Source organism: Loxodonta africana, chromosome 24 (assembly GCF_030014295.1).
Source record: "Loxodonta africana isolate mLoxAfr1 chromosome 24, mLoxAfr1.hap2, whole genome shotgun sequence".
Taxonomy (NCBI): domain Eukaryota; kingdom Metazoa; phylum Chordata; class Mammalia; order Proboscidea; family Elephantidae; genus Loxodonta; species Loxodonta africana.
In genome coordinates, this window is record NC_087365.1 from 26841291 (window position 1) to 26862571 (window position 21281).

The following is a 21281-nucleotide window of genomic DNA, read 5'->3' on the forward strand; positions in this document are numbered from 1 at the left end:
TCCTTATATCTTCTTGTCATCAATTTTCCAATCATGTTCCTTCCAAGTCCGTGACCATCCAGCCAAACCATTAGCCATAGCCCATGAATCAGTATACATTCACACATCTGGGCAATTTTCCTTCCAAGTGAAGTGAATAACCAGGTGCGCTGCCTGAAGTTCTGCCCAGCGGGAGGATTTCCCTTTGCAACTGTCCTTCAGGGAGGTTCCAGAAAGGGGCTGCAGTAGTACACTGTCTACTTTTGAGAGGTGCCTGCATATCACACAGAACCAACTGTAAACCAGGCGCAAGTTTTCTCTTCCTTAGTCAACTGACCATAATGAACACCCCATGAGGCCATAGGTGCTCACTGAGAGAGAAGAGGTAATGTGACAGGAGTGGAGACCACGGGCATTTGGGCCACTGCCTCATGTAACTTACTTTTGCCTTCAGGTCTTTCTCAAGTCTGATCTTGTATATACCACTTCCATTTAACGATGAAGTGCTACTCTGCATGTCCAACTTTATGGCTCTGTGGTTCAGACAGCATCCAGCTCATGATGGATAGGTCAGGCCACATGATGACTTGGTGGCTGATTGTTAAGTGTTCAGTCTCTACTAAGGCCCAGTAACAAGCCAAAAGAAAGGATGTTTTTCAAAAGAAGAGTAGTTATCTGCAGAGGATGGCAGGCTTACTGCAAAACCCTAAGGGTCTGTGCTGTGACTCATCAACAGAGACCTGCCAGAAACTCCAGACAGCATCTCTATCTGCCACTGACACCATTGGATCAGCCGGATCATATCGCTCAAGTAGCAGAGTGCCTTGCGTGGCAGCCTGAACCTGTTGCAGAGCCTTCTCCTACTCTGGGCCCCACTCAAAACTAGCAGCTATTTGAGTCACTTGATAAATAAGCTGGAGTAGCACACCCAAATGAAGGCTCTGTTGCTTCCAAATTCCAAAGAGACTCACCAGGCATTGTGCCTCCTTTTTAGTTGTAGGAGGGGCCAGATACACAACTTATCCTTCACTTCAGAAGGAATATCTCAACATGCCCTGCACTACTGGGCCCCTAGGAATTTCACTGAGGTGAAAAGCACCTGAATTTTTGTAGGGTTAATTTCTAATGCTCTAGCATGGAAATGGAGCCCTAGTGGTGCAGTGGTTAAGAGCTTGGCTGCTAGTCAGAAGGTCCAGCCACTCCGTGGAAACTCTGATGGGGAAGTTCTACCCCATCCTATAGGATCACTATGAGTCAGAATCAACTCGACAGCAACAGGTTTTCAGCACACAAATGTGTTACAAGTAGGCCTAGAGTCATTGATGGTTCTTCCTTACTAGGTCCAATAAGTATAATGTCATCAACGTAATGGACCAGTGTGATGTCTTTTGGAACGGAAAGGCGATCAAGTTTTCTGCAGATTAAATTATGACATAGGGTTGGAGAGATGATATACCCTGAGGTAGGACAGTGAAAGTATATTGCTGGCCCTGCCAGCTGAAGGCAAACTGCATTTGGAGGTCTTTTGAAACAGGTATGGAGAAAAAGGCACTAGCCAGATCAATAGTTGCACACCAGGTACCAGGAGATGTAACGATTTGCTAAATCAACACAACTTCATTTGGAACTGCAGCTGCAACTGGAGTCACCACCTGGTTGAATTTACGATAATATACTGTCATTCTCCAAGATTCATCAGTTTTTTGCACAGGCCAAAGAGGCAAGTTGAATGGGGATGTGGTGGGAATCACCACCCTGCGTCCTTCAAGTTCTTCATGGTGGTAGTAATCTCTGCAGTCCCTTCAGAAATGCAGTATTTCTTTTGGTTTACTGTTTTCCTAGGTAGGGGCAGTTCTAATGGCTTCCACTTGACCTTTCCTTCCATACTAGCCCTTACTCCATATGTCAGAGATCCCGTGTGGGGGCTCTGCCAACCGCTGAGTATGTCTATTTCAATTATGCGTTCTGGAACTGGGGAAATTACTACAGAAGGGGTTCAAGGATCCATTGGACCCACTGTGAGACTGACTTGAGCTAAGACTCCATTAATAACTTGACCTCCATATGCCCCCACCCTGATGGTAGACCACAGTGACGTTTTGGGTCTTCTGGAATTAGTGTCAGTTCAGAGCAAGTGTCCAGTAATCCCCCAAAAGTCTGATTATTTCCTTTCTTCCAATAAACATTTACTCTTGTTTAAAAAAAAAAAAAAAAAGGCCATAAATCCCTTTGGGGAAGGCTGGAAGAAGGATTAACAGTATAAATTTTTGACAGTGTAGTGGGGCCCTTCCTCAAAGGATCCTGACTCTCCCTTCATTCAAGGGGTTGTAGGTCTCTAAGCTGGCTCAGCTTTGGGAATTGATTGAGGGTATATGACTATTCTGGGGATTTGAGTTACACTGCCATTTACTTAACCTAGTATTCTTGTACAGATCAAGTAAACATTTAGTAGATTTCCCATCTATTTCGCTCATAGGTACACTAAGTCTAAGTAACCAGTACCATAAGTCCATGGGAGTCAGACTACTGTTTTTAATGCATATAATGCATGCCTTCTAGGTTTGTTTGCCAACTGTACCCTCCCCCCACAAGGTATTCTCGTACGTACACTATGCCGATTTTTTACATTACATGTAAAAAATCGGCATAGTGCAGCTTATGAAAATATTTCATGGGGAAGGGCTCAGTTGGCAAACGAACATAGAAAATGTACCTTATTTGCATAAAAATACAGTATGCTGGTTACTGCTTTGACTCTGCTGTCCATTATAGTAACCATACTCACTTTGGCTATTAAGTACTACCACTTAGCCCTTACCGCCATAGGGTCCAGTTGCCGCATTGTAGTTACATGTCTTAATTCAGTTAGGGCAGTTCCTACTGTCAAATCTGGCTTACATAAAATAGCAATCGTAGCAGTCTTCAGGGATGCTGGGGCTCCCTTCATAAACGTGTTCCTCACCACTGTGGTGAAGAATGTGTCTTCTGGAAAATCCATAGTTGGTCGGCGGGTCCAACCTGATAAATCCACTCTAACGTGCCAATTTCCCTGAATCTTTGGATACCTTCTTCTATAGTATATCAAGGCAGGGCTGGCATTTCAGCTTGATTTAGTGTAGGCCACCGATTAATCCGTGCTTCACTAAACCAACCAAATAAAGTATTAGATCCTTTTGTAACCTTTCCAGCCAAAGCACTGAATGAAGAGTCTGTACTTAGTGGGCCCATATCAGTAAACTCATATGATCTATCTTTATGTTCCTTGCACCATTATCCAGCACGCTTAATAGCCATATCCACATACATTCCCCAGATTTCTGTTTGTATGTTGTTGTTACTGTTAGGTACTTTCGGTTTGGTTCCCTCTCATAGCTACCCTGTGTACAACAGAACAAAACACTGCGCCTTCCTCATAGTTGTTCTGTGTTTGGGTCCATTGTTGCAGCCACTGTGGCAATCCATCATCTCATTGAGAGTCTTCTTCTTTTTCAGTGACACTCCACCAAGCATGATGTCCTTTTCCAGGGACTGGTCCCTCCTGATAACACGTCCCAAGTACATGAAATGAAATCTCACCATCCTTGCTTGTAGGGGGCATTCTGGCTGTATTTCTTCAAAGACAGATTTATTCCTTCTTTTGGTGGTATATTCAGTATTCACTATTCGCTAACACCATAATTCAAAGGCATCAATTCTTCTTTGGTCTTCCTTATTCATTGTCCAGCTTTTGCATGTAGATGAGGTGATTGGAAACACCGTGGCTTGGGTCAGGTGCACCTTAGTCCTCAAACTGGCATCTTTGCTTTTTAACGCTTTAAAGAGGTCTTTTGCAGCAGCTTTGCCCAATGCAATTTATCGCCTGATGCTACTCTGTGTTCAAGAGCAATTTTCAGTCCCTTCTGACAACCATTTTAGTCTTTCCTTCTTTTCTGTCTTTTTAGTGACATTTTGTTTTCTTCACGTTTGATATCCTAGATGTCATTACACAACTCGTCTAGTCTTCAGTCATTAGCGTTCAATGCGTCAAATCTATTTTTGAGATGGTCTCCAAATTCAGATGGGATATACTCAGGGCTTGTACTTTGGCTCTCGTGGACTTGTTTTAATTTTCTTCAGCTTCAGCTTGAACTTGCGTATGAGCAATTGATGGTCTGTTCAGCAGTTGGCCTCTGGAATTGTTCTGACTGATGATATTAAGCTTCTGCATCGTCTTTTTTCCACAGATGTAGTCAGTTCAATTCCTGTGTATTGCATCTGGTGAGGTCCGCATGTATAGTCACCATTCATGTTCTTGTAAAAAGGTATTTGCAATGAATAAGTCGCTGGCCTTAACAGAATTCTATTGTTTGATCTCCAACGTCATTTCTGTTGTTAAGGCCATATTTTCCAATTACCAATCCTTATTTGTTTCCAGCTTTTGCATTCCAATTATTAGTAATTATCAGTGCATCTTGATTGTATGTTTGATCAGTTTCAGAATGTAGAACTTGGTAAATATCTTCAGTTTCTTCATCTTCGGCATTAGTGGTTGGTGGGTAAATTTGAGTAATGTCATGTGGACTGATCTTCCTTATACCAAAATCCGAAACCAAACCCAGTGCCGTCAAGTTGATTCCGACTCATAGCAACCCTATAGGACAGAGTAGAACTGCCCCATAGAGTTTCCAAGGAGCACCTGGTGGATTGGAACTGCTGACCCTTTGGTTAGCAGCCATAGCACTTAACCACTATGCCACCAGGGTTTCCAGGTCTTCCTTATAGGTGTATGGATATTATCCTTTCACTGACAAGGTAGTACTTCAAGATACATCTTGAAATATTCTTTTTGACGATTAGTGCGATGCCATTCCTCTTCAATTTGTCATTCCTGGCATAGTAGACATATGATTGTTTGATTCAAAATGGCCAGTATCAGTCCATTTCAGCTCACTGATGTCTAGAATATCGATCTTTATGCGTTCCGTTTCATTTCTGACGACTTCCAATTTTCCTACATTCGTACTTCATACATTCCATGTTCCAATTACTAGTGGATGTTTACAGCTGTTTTTTCTCGTTTTGAATCATACCTCATCAGCAGATGAAGGTCCCAAAAGCTTTATTCCATCCACATCATTAAGGTCGACTCTACTTTGAGGAGACAGCTCTTCCCCAGTCACCTTTTGAGCGCCTTCCAACCTGAGGGGCTCGTCTTCCGGCAGTATATCAGACAATGTTCTGCTGCTAGCCGTAAGATTTTCACTGGCTAATTCTTTTCAGAAGTAGACCCCTGGGCCCTTCTTCCTAGTCTGTCTTAGTCTGGAATCTGTTCACCATGGTAACCCTACTGGTATTTAAAATACTAGTGGCATAGCGTACAGCATCACAGCAACACGGAAGCCACCACAGTATGACAAACTGACAGACTAATGATGGCCTGTTTGTGTATATTAGAATAATCAAGCAGTTCTTTTGGAGTGTAGTGTACCTTTTCATGGGTCACAGTTTGTACTTCACCTCTCGGAGCTCACTGGGATTTAAGGCCAGTTAATAGGCCTAGAAGCAAAAATTAGTGGTGGGGGTGGATCCTGAGGACATTAAGCAATGTTTTGTGAGGCATGTGCCTCAGGCCATGCCCTTGATATCTCAAAGACTTTTCAGGTTTAGCTGGGTTAATCTTATCAGATGGGGGTGGAAGGGATAACGGTTTTACTGCGGAAGGTGGCTTAGCTGACAAAGATGTAGTAATCTGTTCTGATGGGGGTAGAGAGCTGGTTCTGTTGGCAGGAGTGACTCAATGGAATTTAGGGGCTCAGTGTTTTTAGCTACCTATTTTCTGCCCATGTGTCCCCACCAAGTTTGAAGATCCCATTTCTTCCGAATTAGTGCCCTCACTTTAACTTCAGACACCATTTAAGGTTAGGAATTCAATTGGCATTGTAATTCAGCCACTCTTTGATAAGTATATGCTATTGGGTCTTCAGCAATATCAGCTCTGTTACTGCAGACTAGGAAAAAGGACCTGGCATCGTACTTCCAAAAAAAACTGGTCAGTGAAAACCTTGTAAATAGTAAGTAGCAGCGGAACATTGTCTGATAATAGTGCCAGAAGATGAGCCCCTCAGGCGGCAACTTTCAGATTTTGTATGCAGCGCTTGAAATGTTTCTCTGAAGCTTTGAGGTCATCCCTTTCTTTCACCACTTTGTCTAGCAAACCAGCTTCCTTATACTTTTCATTCTGACAGAATTGTAGAGAAGTACCAAATATGTCATCACCCAGAGCCTTGTCTCTCACAAATATTTGATCCAGTGGTGGTGATATTTTGCATATTTCTGTTGCTGCCTCACACCGTGAATTTTTTACTACTGAAGGTAGAATCATCAGCACTTTAAGAATGGCCAGATTTAGGAGCCAGTTCAGAAAACTCACCCTTAAGATTTTGTTCCTCTAGAATCACTCTCAGTAGCGAATGTCTTAGGCTGAATTCTCTAGAGAAGCAAAACCAGTGAAGCATATCTGTCTACGTATCTATTGAGAGAGAGAGATTTCTCAAGGAAACAACTCACACAGTTGAGGAGGGTGGCAAGTCCCCAATCCATGGGTCAGGCATCAGACTGGAGGCTTATCCTGACTCACATGGTTCCAGGGGCTGACGAACCTAAAACTGGCAACTTAGGCCAAAGGCTGCTGACTCATGGGGTTGCAGGAGCTTGTGAATCCAAAGATCTGCAGGTCAAGTGGTAGGCTGCTGGCTCACATCCCGAGAACCAGAGGTCACAGGTTGACAAGTTTAATGCAGGATCCTGAGAGAGCTTTGCCAGAACATTCATATAAATACATTGGTTGCAGGCCAAACCCCCAAGGGCTTTCAGTTGATTGGCCTTTATCACAAAATGGAGGATGATTACATGATATCTGCCAAATTACTGAGAATCACGGCCTACCCAGGTTAACACTTAACCTTAACCATCACACCCAGTTGCTCCTCAGAGATGACATTGTCTAACACATCTTTTTTTTTTTTTTTTAACATCACTGGGAACATGTTCTATATACTGTTGTTAACCTTATGTTTTTGGTTATTTTTTTCCCCCACTCTGACAGTGTATCTTGGAGACTTTTCTATGATTGATCTCATTCTTAAATTCTTTTCATATATATTCTTAGTATTGAGTAATAGAAGTGCAATTGTTAGGTCAGCTGGTTTGTTTTCAACCACCCAATTTCCTTCCCGGGAGCCAATGCTACTATTAGTTCCTCTTCTGTCCTTCCTCAGATGTTCTATGCATAATTTTGTTTTTTCACTTAACAGCATTTGCATTTAAATTTATAAGAGGCAGTGTACAGAGTGGTTAAAAACATGGGCTCTGGAGCCAGACAGATGTTGGGTTTGAATCCCTGTGCCATTACTCCCTTAGCCCAGAAGTTGGTGAGTCTTCTTAGAGAGACAGTGGTAGAGCTGAAATTCAAGCCAGAGGCTTCAAATGCTTAAACAAGTGGCTTTCCAACTCACAGGATTCCCTTTCCAGCTGTAGCCATCAGGAGGGTGGGGGCTGTCTTTGCCATGAATTTACCCATGAATAAAATCACCTGTTTTTGATTCAAGTGGAAATAGAAAGCCTCAACAGACCCAGAACAAGTGAAGAGATTGAATCAGTGATCAGAAACCTTCCAGCAAATAAAGTCCTGGACCAGATGCCTTCACTGGAGAATTCTTCTAAACATTTAGAGAAGAATTGACACCAATACTGTTTAAACTCTACCAAAAGATAGAGAAGGATTAGATACTTTCTAATTCATTCTATGAAACAAACATAACCCTGATACCAAAACCAGACACCACAAGAGAAGAAAACTACAGGCCAATATCTTTTATAAATGTAGATGCAAAAATCCTCAGCAAAATACTAGCAAACAGAATCCAACAGCATATTAAAAGAGTCATGCACTATGACCAGCATATTAAAAGAGTCATGCACCATGACCAAGTGGGATTTATCCCAGGAATGCGGCGATGGTTCAACATTAGCAAATCAATTTAAAATGCCACGTCAGTAGAACAAAATATAAGAATCACATGATCATCTCTATGAATGCATAAAAATCATTTGATAAAATCCAACATCCTTTCTTGATGAAAACCCTCAAGAAGATTGGAATAGAAGGAAAATTCCTGAATATGAATCAGGGCATATATGAAAAACCAACAGCCAATATTATATTTAATGGAGAAAACTGACTTTTCCCCTTGAAATCGGGAACAAGACAAGGGTGCCTACTCTCACCCTTCTATTCAGTATTGTATTAGAAGTCCTAGCCAAGGTAATAAGACAGGTAAAAGAAATAAAAGGTATACAGATTGGAAAAGAAGAAGTAAAATTATTTCTATTCGCAGATGATATGATCCCATAGTAGATAACCCCAAAGGGTCTACAAGAAAACTTCTAGAGCTATAGAGGAATTTAGCAAAGTTTCACGGTAGAAGGTGAACAAAAATCAGTTGGGTTTCTATACACCAGCAATGAGGAATCTGAAAGAGAAATTAGGGAAACAATTCCATTTACAATAGTATCTAAGAGAGTAAAATACCTAGGAGTATATCTAACCAGTGACGTGAAGGACTTAAACAACGAAAACTGTAAAACACTGCTGAAAGAGGTTAAAGAAGACTTAAATAAATGGAAAGATGTCCCATGTTTATGAGTTGTAAGATTTAATATTGTTAAGATGTCAATACTACTCAAAGCGATCTATAAATTCAGTGTAATCCCAATCAAAATTCTAACAGCTTCCTTTACAGAAATAGAAAAACAAATCCTCAATTTTATGTGAAATGGCAAGAGGGCCTGAATAGCTAAAACGATGTTGGAAGAGAAGAACAAAGTAGGAGGACTAACACTTCCTAATTTAAAAACATGCTATACAGCTATAGTAATCAAAACAGCCTGGTACCGATATAGCAATAGACACATAGACCAATGGAATAGAATTGAGAGTCCAGAAATAAACCCACACATCTATGGTCAACTGATTTTTTACAAAGGTGCTAAGTTCATTCAATGGGGACAGAAGAGTCTCTTCAATAAATGGTGCTGGTAAAATTAGATTTCCATATGAAGAAAAATGAAACAGGATCCATGCCTCACACTATACATAAAAATTAATTCAAAATGCATTAAAGACCTAAATGTGCAAACTAAAACCGTAAAATTCTTAAAAGAAAAAATGGGCAATGCTATTAGGCCTACCTTTCAACAATGGATTATCTAATATAATAACAAAAGCACAAACAGCAAAAGACAAAATAAATAAATGGGACCTCATAATTTTTTTTTACATAAAAATTAAAAACTTTGTTCATCAAAAGACTTGACCAAAAAAGTGAAAAGATGAGCTACTAACTAGGAGAGTATCTTCAGAAACCATATATCCCATAAGAATCTACTAACTAAAATATATATAAAGCCTCAACAAGTTAAGAACAAAAAGACAAATAACCCAATCATAAAATGGGTAACGGACTTAAATAGACATTTCACCAAAGAGGACATTCAAATATCCACCAAACACATGAAAAGATGCGCAGTGTCATTAGCCATCAGAGAGATGCAAATCAAAATGCAACAAGATACCATTTCTCTTCCACTAGAATGGCTAGGATTAAAAAGAAATAAAATTACAAATGTTGGCAGAGATGTGGGAAATTGGAACCCTTATCCATTACTGGTGGGAATACAAAATGGTACACCCCTTGTGGAAAAAAAAAAAAATTGTTTTCTTTTTTTGTGTGTGGAAAAGTGTGGTGGTTCCTCAAAAAACTAAAAATACAACTACCATATCCACTGCCATTGAGTCGATTCCGACTCACAGTGACCCCGTAGAGCTTCCAAGGCTGTAACTCTGCGGAAGCAGACTGCCATATCTTTCTCCTGTGGAGCCGCTTGTGGTTTCAAACAGTCGACCTTTCAGTTAGCAGTTGATCACTTTAATCACTGTTCCACCAGGGCTGCTGGGAATTCCACTCATAGGTATATACCCTAAAGGCTTGAAGCAGAAACTTAAAGAGATTTGTACGCCAGTGTTAGTTATAGCACTATTTGCAATGGTCAAAAGATAGAAACAACCAAAATACCCATCAACAGATGAATGGATAAACAAAACGTGGCACATACGTACAATGGAATACTACTCAGACAGTAGGAGAAATAAGTCTTGATACAGACTACAGTATGGATGGAGCTTGAAAAAATTATGCTGAGCAAAATAAGCCAATCACAAAAGGACAAATACTGTGTAACATTGTGTCTTAGATATCTATTGCTGCTATAATAGAAATAACACAAGTGGATGGCTGTAACAAACAGATTTCTTCTTTCACAATTTAGGAAGCTAGAAGTCCGAATTCAGGGTGCCAGCTTGAAGGGAAGACTTTCTCTGTGTGTCAGCTCTGGGGGAAGGTCTTTTCATCTTTCAACATCTGTGGGCCTGGTGTTCCTTGGAAATCTCCATCTGTCTTGGCATCAATCTTCCCCTGGGTCTAGGAGGCTGTCAGCGCTGGACCCCAGGTCCAAAGGATGTGCTCTGCTCCTGGCTCTCCTTTCTTGGTAGTATGAGGTCCCTCAGTGCTCACTTCTCTGTCCTTTTATCTCTTGTAAGATAAAAGGTGATGCAGACCACACACCAAGGAAACTCCCCTTACAGCACATCAGCACTGTGACCTTAGTAAGGGTTTTGCATACCATCCTAATCCTCTTTAACATAACCTAATCTTGCCTCTTTAACTGGGGACAGAGACTAGGATTTACAATACATAGGACAATTATATCAGACCACAAAATGGAGGACAGTCATACAATACTGGGAATCATGGCCTAGCCAAGTTAACACATATTTGGGGGGGGGGCACAATTCAATCTGTGACACCTCACTTATATAAAAAGACAAGAAAAGGCAAATGTATAGAGACCAAAGTTTACTAGAGGTCACTTGGGGTGGAAGGGAGGGGGTTAAGCAGGGTTAACAGTGATGGAATAATTGCATTGATTAAGGTAGCATTGCAAAGCTGATTATTATAATTGCTTTTAGTAAGTTACACTCTTGTGAAAAGTCGAACTGGCAAAAGTTGTGTGATAGATGTATTTACGACAATGACAAAAAAAGAAGAAGCTGAGGCTGCTTATGTACAGGCAGATACCTCAAGGGATTTGGTTCCTTGATTTGGAGGTTTAAGGTCATGGTTTCATGGGACATCCCAGTTTGTTGGCCTAATGAATTTAGTGCTTTTGTGCTACCTCCTAGTTTGTTGCATAGGGCCTGGGGTCTTAAAAGCTTACAGGTGGCCACCCAAGGCACAACAATTGGTCTCTATTTGCCTGGAGCAACAGAGGAAGAAGGAGAGTCAGGAACAGGAGGAGGAAGTGGAATGTGTGGCTGATTGCCTCCATGAACAACTGCCATCTTTGCCATGAGACCAGAAGAACTGGATGGTGCCTGGCTACCATTACTGAACATTTTGATCAGAGATTCTATAGAAGAATCCTAATCAAAAGGGGGAAAATGCAGATCTAGATTTCAAATTCTCATGGACTCCAGACTTCCTGTTGCTATGGAGGGTGGTTGAACCCCAAAACTATTGCCCTGAGATCATCTTTAAACCTTGAACCAAAAATAGCCCTTAAAGTCTTCTTAAAACCAAACAGTAGTTTAGCTTAACTAGTAAAAAAAAAAGGTCTGCCTTGAGCATTATGCTCTTTTAAGAACTATCTATATGGGATCAAATTGATAACAGCAGTTCAAAAGATTAGATAGAACCTTAGTGGGGGCAGTGAGTTTATGTTCATGGAAGAGGAACAACTCAGAAAAGGAGGATGAGAATGGTTGCACAACTTGAAGAATGTAATCAATGTCACTGAATTGTACATGTAGAAACTTTTGAATTGGTGTATGTTTTGCTGTGTATATTCTCAACAAAAAATTTTTTTAGAAAGCACCATCAATCTCAAAAAAATAAATAAATTTATGCACAGGAATAAATGACATCTAAATTTATGCTGAGCAAATAGCTGTATTTAATATATTATGAAGTAGGGCTTAGGGTTGGAAAAAAAGTCAAAATGAAAACTTAAAAAAAAAAAACTGTTTGTTACCATACTTATTTCTTTTATCTAAAGTCCAACTTAATAAAAATAGGCAGCATAAAATTAATTAGAATTCCAAAGAATTGAAAAAGTTCGGTTGACACTATGTTGGCATCTCCTGCCTGGAGGGGAGATGAGAGGGTAGAGGGGGTTAGAAGCTGGCAAAATGGACACGAAAAGAGAGAGTGGACGGCGGGAGCGAGCTGTCTCATTAGGGAGAGAGCAATTGGGAGTATGTAGCAAGGTTTTTAGCAAGGTGTATATAAGTTTGTGTATGAGAGACTGACTTGATTTGTAAACTTTCACTTAAAGCACAATAAAAATTTTAGAAAAGAAAAATTTCAATTAACAAGAATATCACAGGACCAAAGATTTATCGTTTTAATGCAAACACTAATGTTGTAGAAACAGATGTGGTCATGGTTGGACGTGAGGATGCAGGTAAAAAGTTAATAAATCTGCAAGACAAAGAGAGTTTTATATGAAAGTAAAGCAAGAAACTAATGAGGGACTTTGTATTAGTCTTCTAGTGCTGCTGTAACAGAGATACCCCAAGTGGATGGCTTTAACAAAGAGAAATTTATTTCTTCACAGTAAAGTAGGCCAAAAGTCCAAATTCAGGGCGTCAGCTCCAGGGGAAGGCTTTCTCTCTCTGTCGGCCTTCTCGTCAATCTTCCCCCGGACTAGGAGCTTCTCTGCGCAGGGACCCCAGGTCCAAAGGACACGCTGCGCTTCTAGCACTGCTTTCTTGGTGGTATGAGGCCCCCCCACTCTCTGCTTCCTTTTCTTTTTTATCTCCAGAGAGAGGAAAAGGTAGTGCAAGCCACACTCCAGGGAAACTCCCTTTACACTGGATCAGGGATGTGACCTGGTAATGGTGTTACAGTTTCATCCTAATCCTCTTTATCATAAAATTACAATCACAAAATGAAGGGCAACCACAGAATACTGGGAGTCATGGCCTAACCAAGTTAATACACATATTTTTTGGGGGGACATAATTCACTCCATGACAGACATGTATGTTTTAAAACTGCTTCTGAGATTTAGTGAATTCTACTTTCCTATTTTTTTTTTTTTTTTTTTTTAGGTAATAAGGATTACTTTAGCATCTCACTGTTTGTTTAATCTAGCCTCCAAACCCCTGATTCTGGCAACTGAGACCCAACTTGCCTCCACTTCAGCACCTGTCCTTTAGTTATTATGGCGTAGAGAATGTTCCAACTGATGAGAGCCCAATTATCTGCTCTTCTTTTTTTTTTTTTTTTTTGAAAAAACTGCTTTATGGTGGTGTAATTGACATATAATAACATATTTGAAGTCTGGCAAAGGGCTCAGCCTTCAATAGGCTTCAACCGGAATCTCCTGTTTTCTCTGGGCATTTGCTGATTCACAGCCTCGACGTGCTTCCGCCTCTGTTTTTCAGTACTGCTTCCTGTTGCAAACTACTTTTGCTGTCTCAAGGAATTTTTGTGCCAGTTCACCTCGGGGATTACTGGCCAAGTTATATATTTAGGTGGCGCAAACAATTAAGCACTCAACTACTAGAGGAAAGGTTGGCCGTTTGAACCCACCTGGAGGCACCTTGAAAGACAGGCCTAGCGATCCGCTTCTGAAAGGTCACAGATTTGAAAACCATGTGGAGCAGTTTGACTCTGCAGACACGCGGTTGCCAGGAGTCAGAATTGACTGGACAGCAGCTAACAACAACCGCCCTAGGGTCAGATGCCTAGCCTGGGTTCAGTCAGCTGTGGCCAGGGTAGAAGGGTCAGGTGATACCAGTGTGGCTGTTTATGTAGCTACACTCCTTAGAAGGGGGCATGCTGAGGCTAGGCGTGCCCAGTCCACTGATTATATAATTCTGTAGCCCTTTAAACTTTGGGCCCGAAGTAGAACCAGGCCATTCCTGCTTTTGATTCTTTTTCATCCCTCCTTCATGGGATAGAACAGGGCTGTGCTGGTATGATCTTAGCTGAGAAAGGAGTCCTCCGTATTAGAAGTCCCCTGTCACAAGCAGCCCTTAGGCTTCTCCCTCAGTTTTCTCTGGTCTCAATGACTAGCACCAGTTCTCTCCCAGGCTCCAGCTATATTTCCATTCTTGGAGCTCCTTCTACCTCAACCCCTTCCTCTTAGCCTCACATAGATAGCTACCTACTGCCCTTGACACATCTCTGTTGCCCTTAGCTATAGCTCTGGGCCTTCACAGACACCTAGGAACCAGGTAGTATGTATGCCTGAGGCATCGAGAGGCAGCAGTGAAGACAGTATTATTTAATTTCCTTTTTATTTGTCTCTAACCCAGTCCCACTGGACTCTGAGGACCATTTGCAGGCATGTTCCCCACTGCACCCAGCATCCAACACAGTGCTAGGCCTCAAGCCTCACAGTTTGTGAAATGATGGGTATTTGTGGTTCCATTCTTTTTGGGGGGATTCAGGCCATCTTAATCTGCTGTTATTTCATCACATACATTTTGGTAAAGATCTCTTTGAGAAATTAAAATTTTTCTGACCCCCCATTCCAAGGAGCCCTGGTTGCACAGTGGTTAAGTACTTGGCTGCTAACTAGAAAGGTCAGCAGTTCAAACCCACTAGCTGTGCCATAGGAGAAAGATGTGGCAGTCTGCTTGCATAAAGATTTACAGCCTTGGAAACCCTATTAAGTCAGTTCTGCTCTGTCCTTTAGGGTCATTATGAGTCAGAATCAACTTGATGGCAATGGATTTGGGGTTTTTTTTTTTTTTTGGTTTATTCCTAGCACAACCGAGAGTACCATATTCTAAGATCTTTAATTAGTAATGGCAGGAATTGAACCATATTTTTTGGTTCTTTCTATCCTCAAGAATTGCTCTTTGAAAATTAACAGTTTCAGCAATCTATACCTTTTGATTGTCTTAACTATATCAATCTTGGAATCTATGTAAGGGCATTTGATGCTGAGACCTGTTGCCTTTAGAGAGTTGCCTGGTTTGATGTCGGGTATGAAATCAAAGATCTGAGCTGCTGCCTGCAGGGTTGACCATGAGGGTTTTGCTGAGCAGGGTCAAATTATTGGGGCTCATTTGCTTCCCATGTGTGTTAGTCATCTAGTGCTACCACAAGTGGATGGCTTTAACATAGTTCAGTAGGCTAGAAGTGTAAATTCAGGGCGCTGGCCCCAGGGAAAGGCTTTTTCTCTCTCTTGGCTCTGGAGGAAAGTCCTTGTCATCAGTCTTCCCTTGGTCTGGAAGCATGTCAGCGCAGGAACCTCAAGTCCAAAGGACACACTCTGCTCTCAGCACTGCTTTCTTGGTGGCGTGAGGTCCCCAACTCTCTGCTTGCTTCCCTTTCCTTTTTATCTCTTGAGAGATAAAACGTGGTGCAGGCCACACCAGGATAACTCCCTTTACATAGAATCAGGGATGTGACCTGGTAAGGGTGTTACAATCCCACCCTAATCCTCTTTAACATAAAATTACAATCACAAAATAGAGGACTACCACAGAGTACTGGGAATCATGGCCTAACCAAGTTGATACACACATTTCTGGGGGGACATAATTCAATCCATGACACCATGGTACCGTACAGCTGATCAGAGCCTTCTTTGCTTTGCAGGAATCGATAGCAGGTACAATGAAGGCTGCAGAGAGCTGGCAAATTATCTTCTGTTTGGTTTGTACAATCAGAATAGCAATGATTTTGAGAAAACAGGGTTTTCGGAAGAAGTTTTAGACGGTAAGTATAGATTGGCAAACACAATGTGTGGGGAAGGAAAGGGTGGTTTATTTCTTCTGGTCCTTATTTCATAGTCTTTTTCTGGGAATATGTGATCAAATTTAAAACAGCCCAAAGCCCCAGTCTTTTCTTTCTTTCTTTTGCCTTTTTAATAATAAAAACATTTCTTCTTTGTTGGTATTTTGAGTAACATCCTCCCACTGGTCACATGTTAGATGATAAGAGAGTAAGGACAAGTAGTATTCAGAATAGATTTACTGGATAAATACGCTTTAGGGAAAAAAAGTAAATGTCAGTGTTTGGCTTAATATTTTATTGGCAAGGTACTAGCTTTTCTCTTAATTGCCCACTGCCTTTTTTTTTTTCTACGTGCTGGGAGGCTCAGATTGTGGGCTGTTGCCCTTTGAAAGCACTTTTAGTGGTGAGTCAAAGATGAACCTGCAGGCTGCGCGCTGCGCTGCGCCTGTAAGGAAGACTTCATGTGGATCCTCGGCCTAGGAACAAAGGCTCTTTGTCCTGCTGTGTCTTTGGGAGTTGTTTTCTATGTGACTTTAATTCATGACGTCGCCTGTGACTACAATGCAGGCTTTCTGCTTGCATTCCCCTTTCCTCAGCTCTGAGACACTTGTCCTGTGTTAATGCTGCTGTGGGCTGTTGCCCAGGAGCTATCTCTGATATCACATACTTAGCGTCATGACTTGTCTGCCAGATGGGTCAGGAGACACAGGAATAGACAAATAAGACTGGGCAGAAGACAGACAGCGCTTGTGAAGCAGCTGGGGGTGCCATGAAAGCCAACAGCTGATGTTGAAATAATCGAGGGCAGGGGTTTTCAAATGGGGGAGATCTTGCCCCCAGGGGACATTTGGCAGTGTCTAGAGACATTTTTTATTGTCACCACTGGGGGGGAGGGGAGGAGTGCTACTGTCATCCAGTGAGAAGAGGCCACGGATGCTGCTAAACATCCTAGGACACACAGGACAGCTCCCAACGGCACAGAATTACCTGGTCTAAACTGTGAGTAGTGCAGAGATTGAGAAACCCTGGCCTAGTGTATATGAAAGTTCTTCTGCGGTAAAGTCCTTCCTCTTTTAGGCTGGTTAAAGATTTCCTTTTTATTAGGAAATGCAGATTCCTTGCTTTAAATTTTTTTCAACCCAAATTTGGTTTCAGATTTTGAATTTTAAAAAATGTTTCTTAAAAAAAATTTTTTTTTTCCTCACACTCTACTGGTCTGAAGAGAATTGTTCTTGCCAGTTCATTTTAAAGAGTTATAAAAATAAACGTATAGACAGATGTTTGTACCAGCCACACATTTCTCTGCTAGGACATGACAGACAGTCCTGGTGTGCTTTTGTGCTTATCTTTAACTTTACCCTGTCACCTGGGTGCTTAGGAAATGAGCATTTTTCTCCAAATTAATGAACTCCATTTTTTAAATCCAAGTAGTTGGAAAGCTGAGATCACCAGATTATGCGTCTACATTTCGATCTGTAATTACGTGAGAGAAAAAGGGCCAACATCAGGGATTTATTTTTAAAAGAAATTTTTACAGTAGTTTACATATTCGTCTCTCTTAACACTTTGTTCATTTACTTGACTGTGTGCTTTGTTAAAATGTTGTTCATAGTGGTGGCATCAAAGTCCTATGAGATCCTGAGAACGATTAAGTTTAGTAGATGTTGTTATACCTTTTATTGAATCCTATTTCTTCAAGATACGTTAGGCATTAGTGTAGAGTACAATATACTAGGAAGCCCTCGCTCTCTGACATCAAACTCTGACTCCTCAGCAGGTGGTCTACAAGATTCAAGATAGGACTCTGGAGGGTGTGTGGTGAGGGACAATGTGCTAAGAGATGAGAGGCGCCCCCTTTCCCACCTCTTGCTCCCCTTTAACTCTAGGACTGACTCAAAAATCTGCAACGAAGAGACTGCTCCATGCTGGCTTCCCTAGAATACCTTGGGCGCGGCCAGTTGTGGAGCTTAGAGTGGCTTAAAAAGCCAGCATCGTGGAGCTTTATTCTAGGAGACCACCTAGCTGTGTGGTTGCGTGTGGTCAGTACTTATTGGGCTTATAATGTTTTCCTAGAGTGTGATCCCTCACACTGTGTTCTGTGTCGGTCCTGCTCTAAACCTGCTGCATCAGCTGCTCCCTGTCCCCATGCACCTTTCTCAGCTCCAGCCCCCTCCTCTAGCAGCTTCCCTAGGTTTTCTTATTAAAAAAAAAAAAATTTTTTTTTTTTTTTTTTTTAAAGGGAAGGCTAATGACTGACTCCTGAGGCACCAGGGAGTGAATCCTCAGATTTTCTTGTGGAAGGACTACTGCCTTCTTTTTCAGTGTTCATACTGCTGTGCTCTTCTGCCCCATTCCACGGCTCTCTTGTTAGTTTAAAAAAACACTTAGGATTGCTTTAGTCACTTGCCCCACCAACAATTGATGGTTATTCCTTAAATCTGTGAGCTGCTGATCCATTTATAGAAGCCCTTCCCACTTGCCTCTTACTTCCTCCCTCCCAACCTTTCCTGTGTGCAGAATTCAACACACACAATGAGCCCACAGGCTGAACCAGCCACTGGCCATACTTGGTGCTGTTTTCCTGCTCAGTGGCTTTAGGCTATGGGGTTTCCATGTAGTATTTATCTCTGCACTGAAGTACACAGCTAAGTTTAGTGCCTGTGTTGAACTTTGCAAAATACAATGCTTAAGTAGCTGAAGGCTCTTCTTTTGGCTTATTTGTGGCTGTGTTGCCATAACCAGAGGGCCATAGGAACATCTCAGGGGGACTAGGAAATTCTTTGCTGTCAGCACTTTAGAGTTCTACAGTCACATGTTTCCTAATTAAGTAATATTAGGGTTAGAGTTTTTGTTACATTGTCCCTGAAGTAGTTTTAATAGCTTTACTGCTTAAGTGGGCAGAAAATGTCTAAAGGAAATGCCTTTGATGATCTTTCTTGTGTTTTGATTTTTTCTTGCAGATATAATTATATTGATTAAATCAGATAGTGTCCATCTGTACTGTAATCCTGTAAACTATCGCTATCTCTTACCCTATGTGGCACATTGGAGAAATCTGCATTTCCACTGCATGACTGAAAATGAGGTGAGAAGAAAAGATAGAATAGGCACTTAGAGATGCTCTAAGACTACTCTTTCCAGAAAATATTCATCTGGAACAGGAAGTCCCTAAAATAATCAAATTACGGAGTGTGGCTATACGAAAAATGGTTACTTGTTTTCAGTGAAACATTTCGTATTTCATTATGAGGCTATGAATAAATTGTATGCCTGAGGGAGGCACAAGGGGCCGTTCAAAGTCGTGCATACGATTAAGCCCTAGACTACTAGCTCAAAAGGCTGAAGGTTGGAATTCACCCAGAAGCTTCTAGGAAGCCAGGTCTGTTGACCTGCTTCTGAAAGATCAGACTTGAGAACCTATGGAGCAGTTCTACTCTGCACACGTGGGATCGCCGTAAGTCAGAATCAACTTGATGGCAACTAATAATGGTAAGTACCTGCCTGCTCCCTACCTGCCCTGCTTCTTTAATCACCAGCCTGAGCCCACTTTCTAGGGGACTAGTGCCTAGGAACTGTCCCAAGACAATTTTATAAGTGTTATGATGTTCTCAAGTTTGGAATTTCTTGATATATGCTTTTGCTTCCTTTTGGGCTCTTTTCAAGGGTTTGGCTGGAAATCAAATTGAGATTTGGGATTTCATGGAAGTTGTGACCCGATATTGATCCCAAGACCCCTTTCTATGTAAACTTTTGAGGATTTTTTAAGACAAGTTTGATCTCTTATATTTAGGTCTCTGAGCTATTTTCAGTTGATTTTCGTGTATTGTACGAGGTAAGGGAATTACAAGTGTTTCTGACGAGCAGCCAGAAACAGATGGTTTTAGAAACACCTCTTTGGGTGGGTTCTCTAGAATTTCATTTGAGATAACCCTGATTGATAAAATGCAGAGAAAATATGGGACTTTACATGATCGCTTATCTGGGCCTGTTTTCCTTTCGATTTCCCTCTTTAGTATGAAGATGAGGAAGCGGCAGAAGAATTTAAAATCGCCAGCTTTGTGGACATGGTTCGAGACTGTAGTAGAATTGGCATTCCTTACAGCTCCCAAGGTGAGTATCTGACAGTAAGCCATTTTAGAACCTTGCTTGGGTTATGTGCAAATCGAATGTCCTTCTTATGGTTTCAGTGGAGGAATTCATCTGGGAAACCCATTGACCTATTTGTACTAAAGCAAAGGGGTCAAACAGGGTGAAATTTGGGGATCTGCCTATCCAGGTATATATTCATCACTGTGAAGTTTCTGTAGCAACACAGCAGGCCATGGTCAGGTAGAACTGATAGAGGATTTCCCACACTTGACATCTAGTCTGTAGCACTTACTGTATGTGAAGTCTAGATATAGGGCCTCTAGGTAATTAGAATAATTTGGATATCTGTTATTTAAAAACAGCTGACATAGTGAGGTTTAAAAATGAAAAAATCAACAATTTTAGCAGTGCTTATATCTTTAAAAAAAAAAAAAGCACTTTTCACAGTGAAGCTATTGTTATAAAAAAGGAAAACTTTTGGTAATTTTCCCTTGAGAAAATTGATTGGCTTTGTTTCTTGAGGGAGAGGAGCCAAGTTTGGGTCTGTTAATAATTATATCTACTAAATGATGCAAGTCAGATGTAATAAGCCTCTATTTATTTACTTTCTTAGGAAACCAGAATGTGAAAATATACTGTGAGGAAATCTGAATTTATGTAACTTGTTTATGATTTGAAATTTCCCTTGGCTTCTATTTTGTATTTCTAGTTTCAATATCTAACGGTTCTATCTGTTCCAATTTTATTTTGCTTGATGAAGGCCTCGGTCAGCTTGTGAGAAATGATGCCCATCTAACCACATTAGGTCAGGTTTAGACTCTTATATCCAGAATGGTATTTGATACGTGCTTTTTTTTTTTTTTTAATTCCTCTAGGTCACCTGCAGATATTTGATATGTTTGTGGTGGAAAAATGGCCGATTGTACAGGCCTTTGCACTTGAGGGCATTGGAGGGGATGGATTTTTTACCATGAAATACAAGGTAGGTATGAAAAGCAACATGCCCAGTTTTTGTGTGCCACTGGGCTGTTTTTCTGAAGGGCCCCCAGTGTGGGTGTGCATCATTATAACACCTCAGAAAGCTGGCAGTGAACTCCCAAGGGCATGGAACAAGTTAGGCAAAGACTTGAAGTGGAAAGCAGTTGCTGTTTTAAGGCCTGCTCCCCAAACTGAGTTCCTGTGACCTCTCTTCTTGGATTTATACTCTGTCCTCCCTCCTCTCCTTTCCCCATTCTGAATGAACTGTTCTTCCTCTCTACTCCCATAGGACCCTAGGCCAACTCTTCTCAGAGCTTTTATGTTGCTTGAGATTTGTCACACACCCACATTCACCACTTACCCAGCCCTGGTCTTTGGACTGGA

General features: G+C 41.3%; 1 protein-coding gene across 6 annotated transcripts in view; it reads left to right on the forward strand.

Moving 5' to 3' along the window:
• Positions 1–21281, forward strand: part of DNAAF9 (dynein axonemal assembly factor 9) — a 155880-nt gene that overhangs the window by 17083 nt on the left and 117516 nt on the right. For 5 of the 6 annotated variants that reach the window (XR_010319220.1, XM_064275836.1, XM_064275837.1 and 2 more), the window contains exons 3-6: positions 15693–15812; positions 18791–18915; positions 19844–19940; positions 20795–20901. Coding sequence is in view for 5 of the 6 variants with exons in the window: in XM_064275836.1 (XP_064131906.1) it covers positions 15693–15812; positions 18791–18915; positions 19844–19940; positions 20795–20901 (449 nt within the window). In the remaining variant the exon portion in view is untranslated. The remainder of the gene's footprint in view (positions 1–15692; positions 15813–18790; positions 18916–19843; positions 19941–20794; positions 20902–21281) is intronic. The other variant, XM_064275838.1, reaches the window with a different exon arrangement.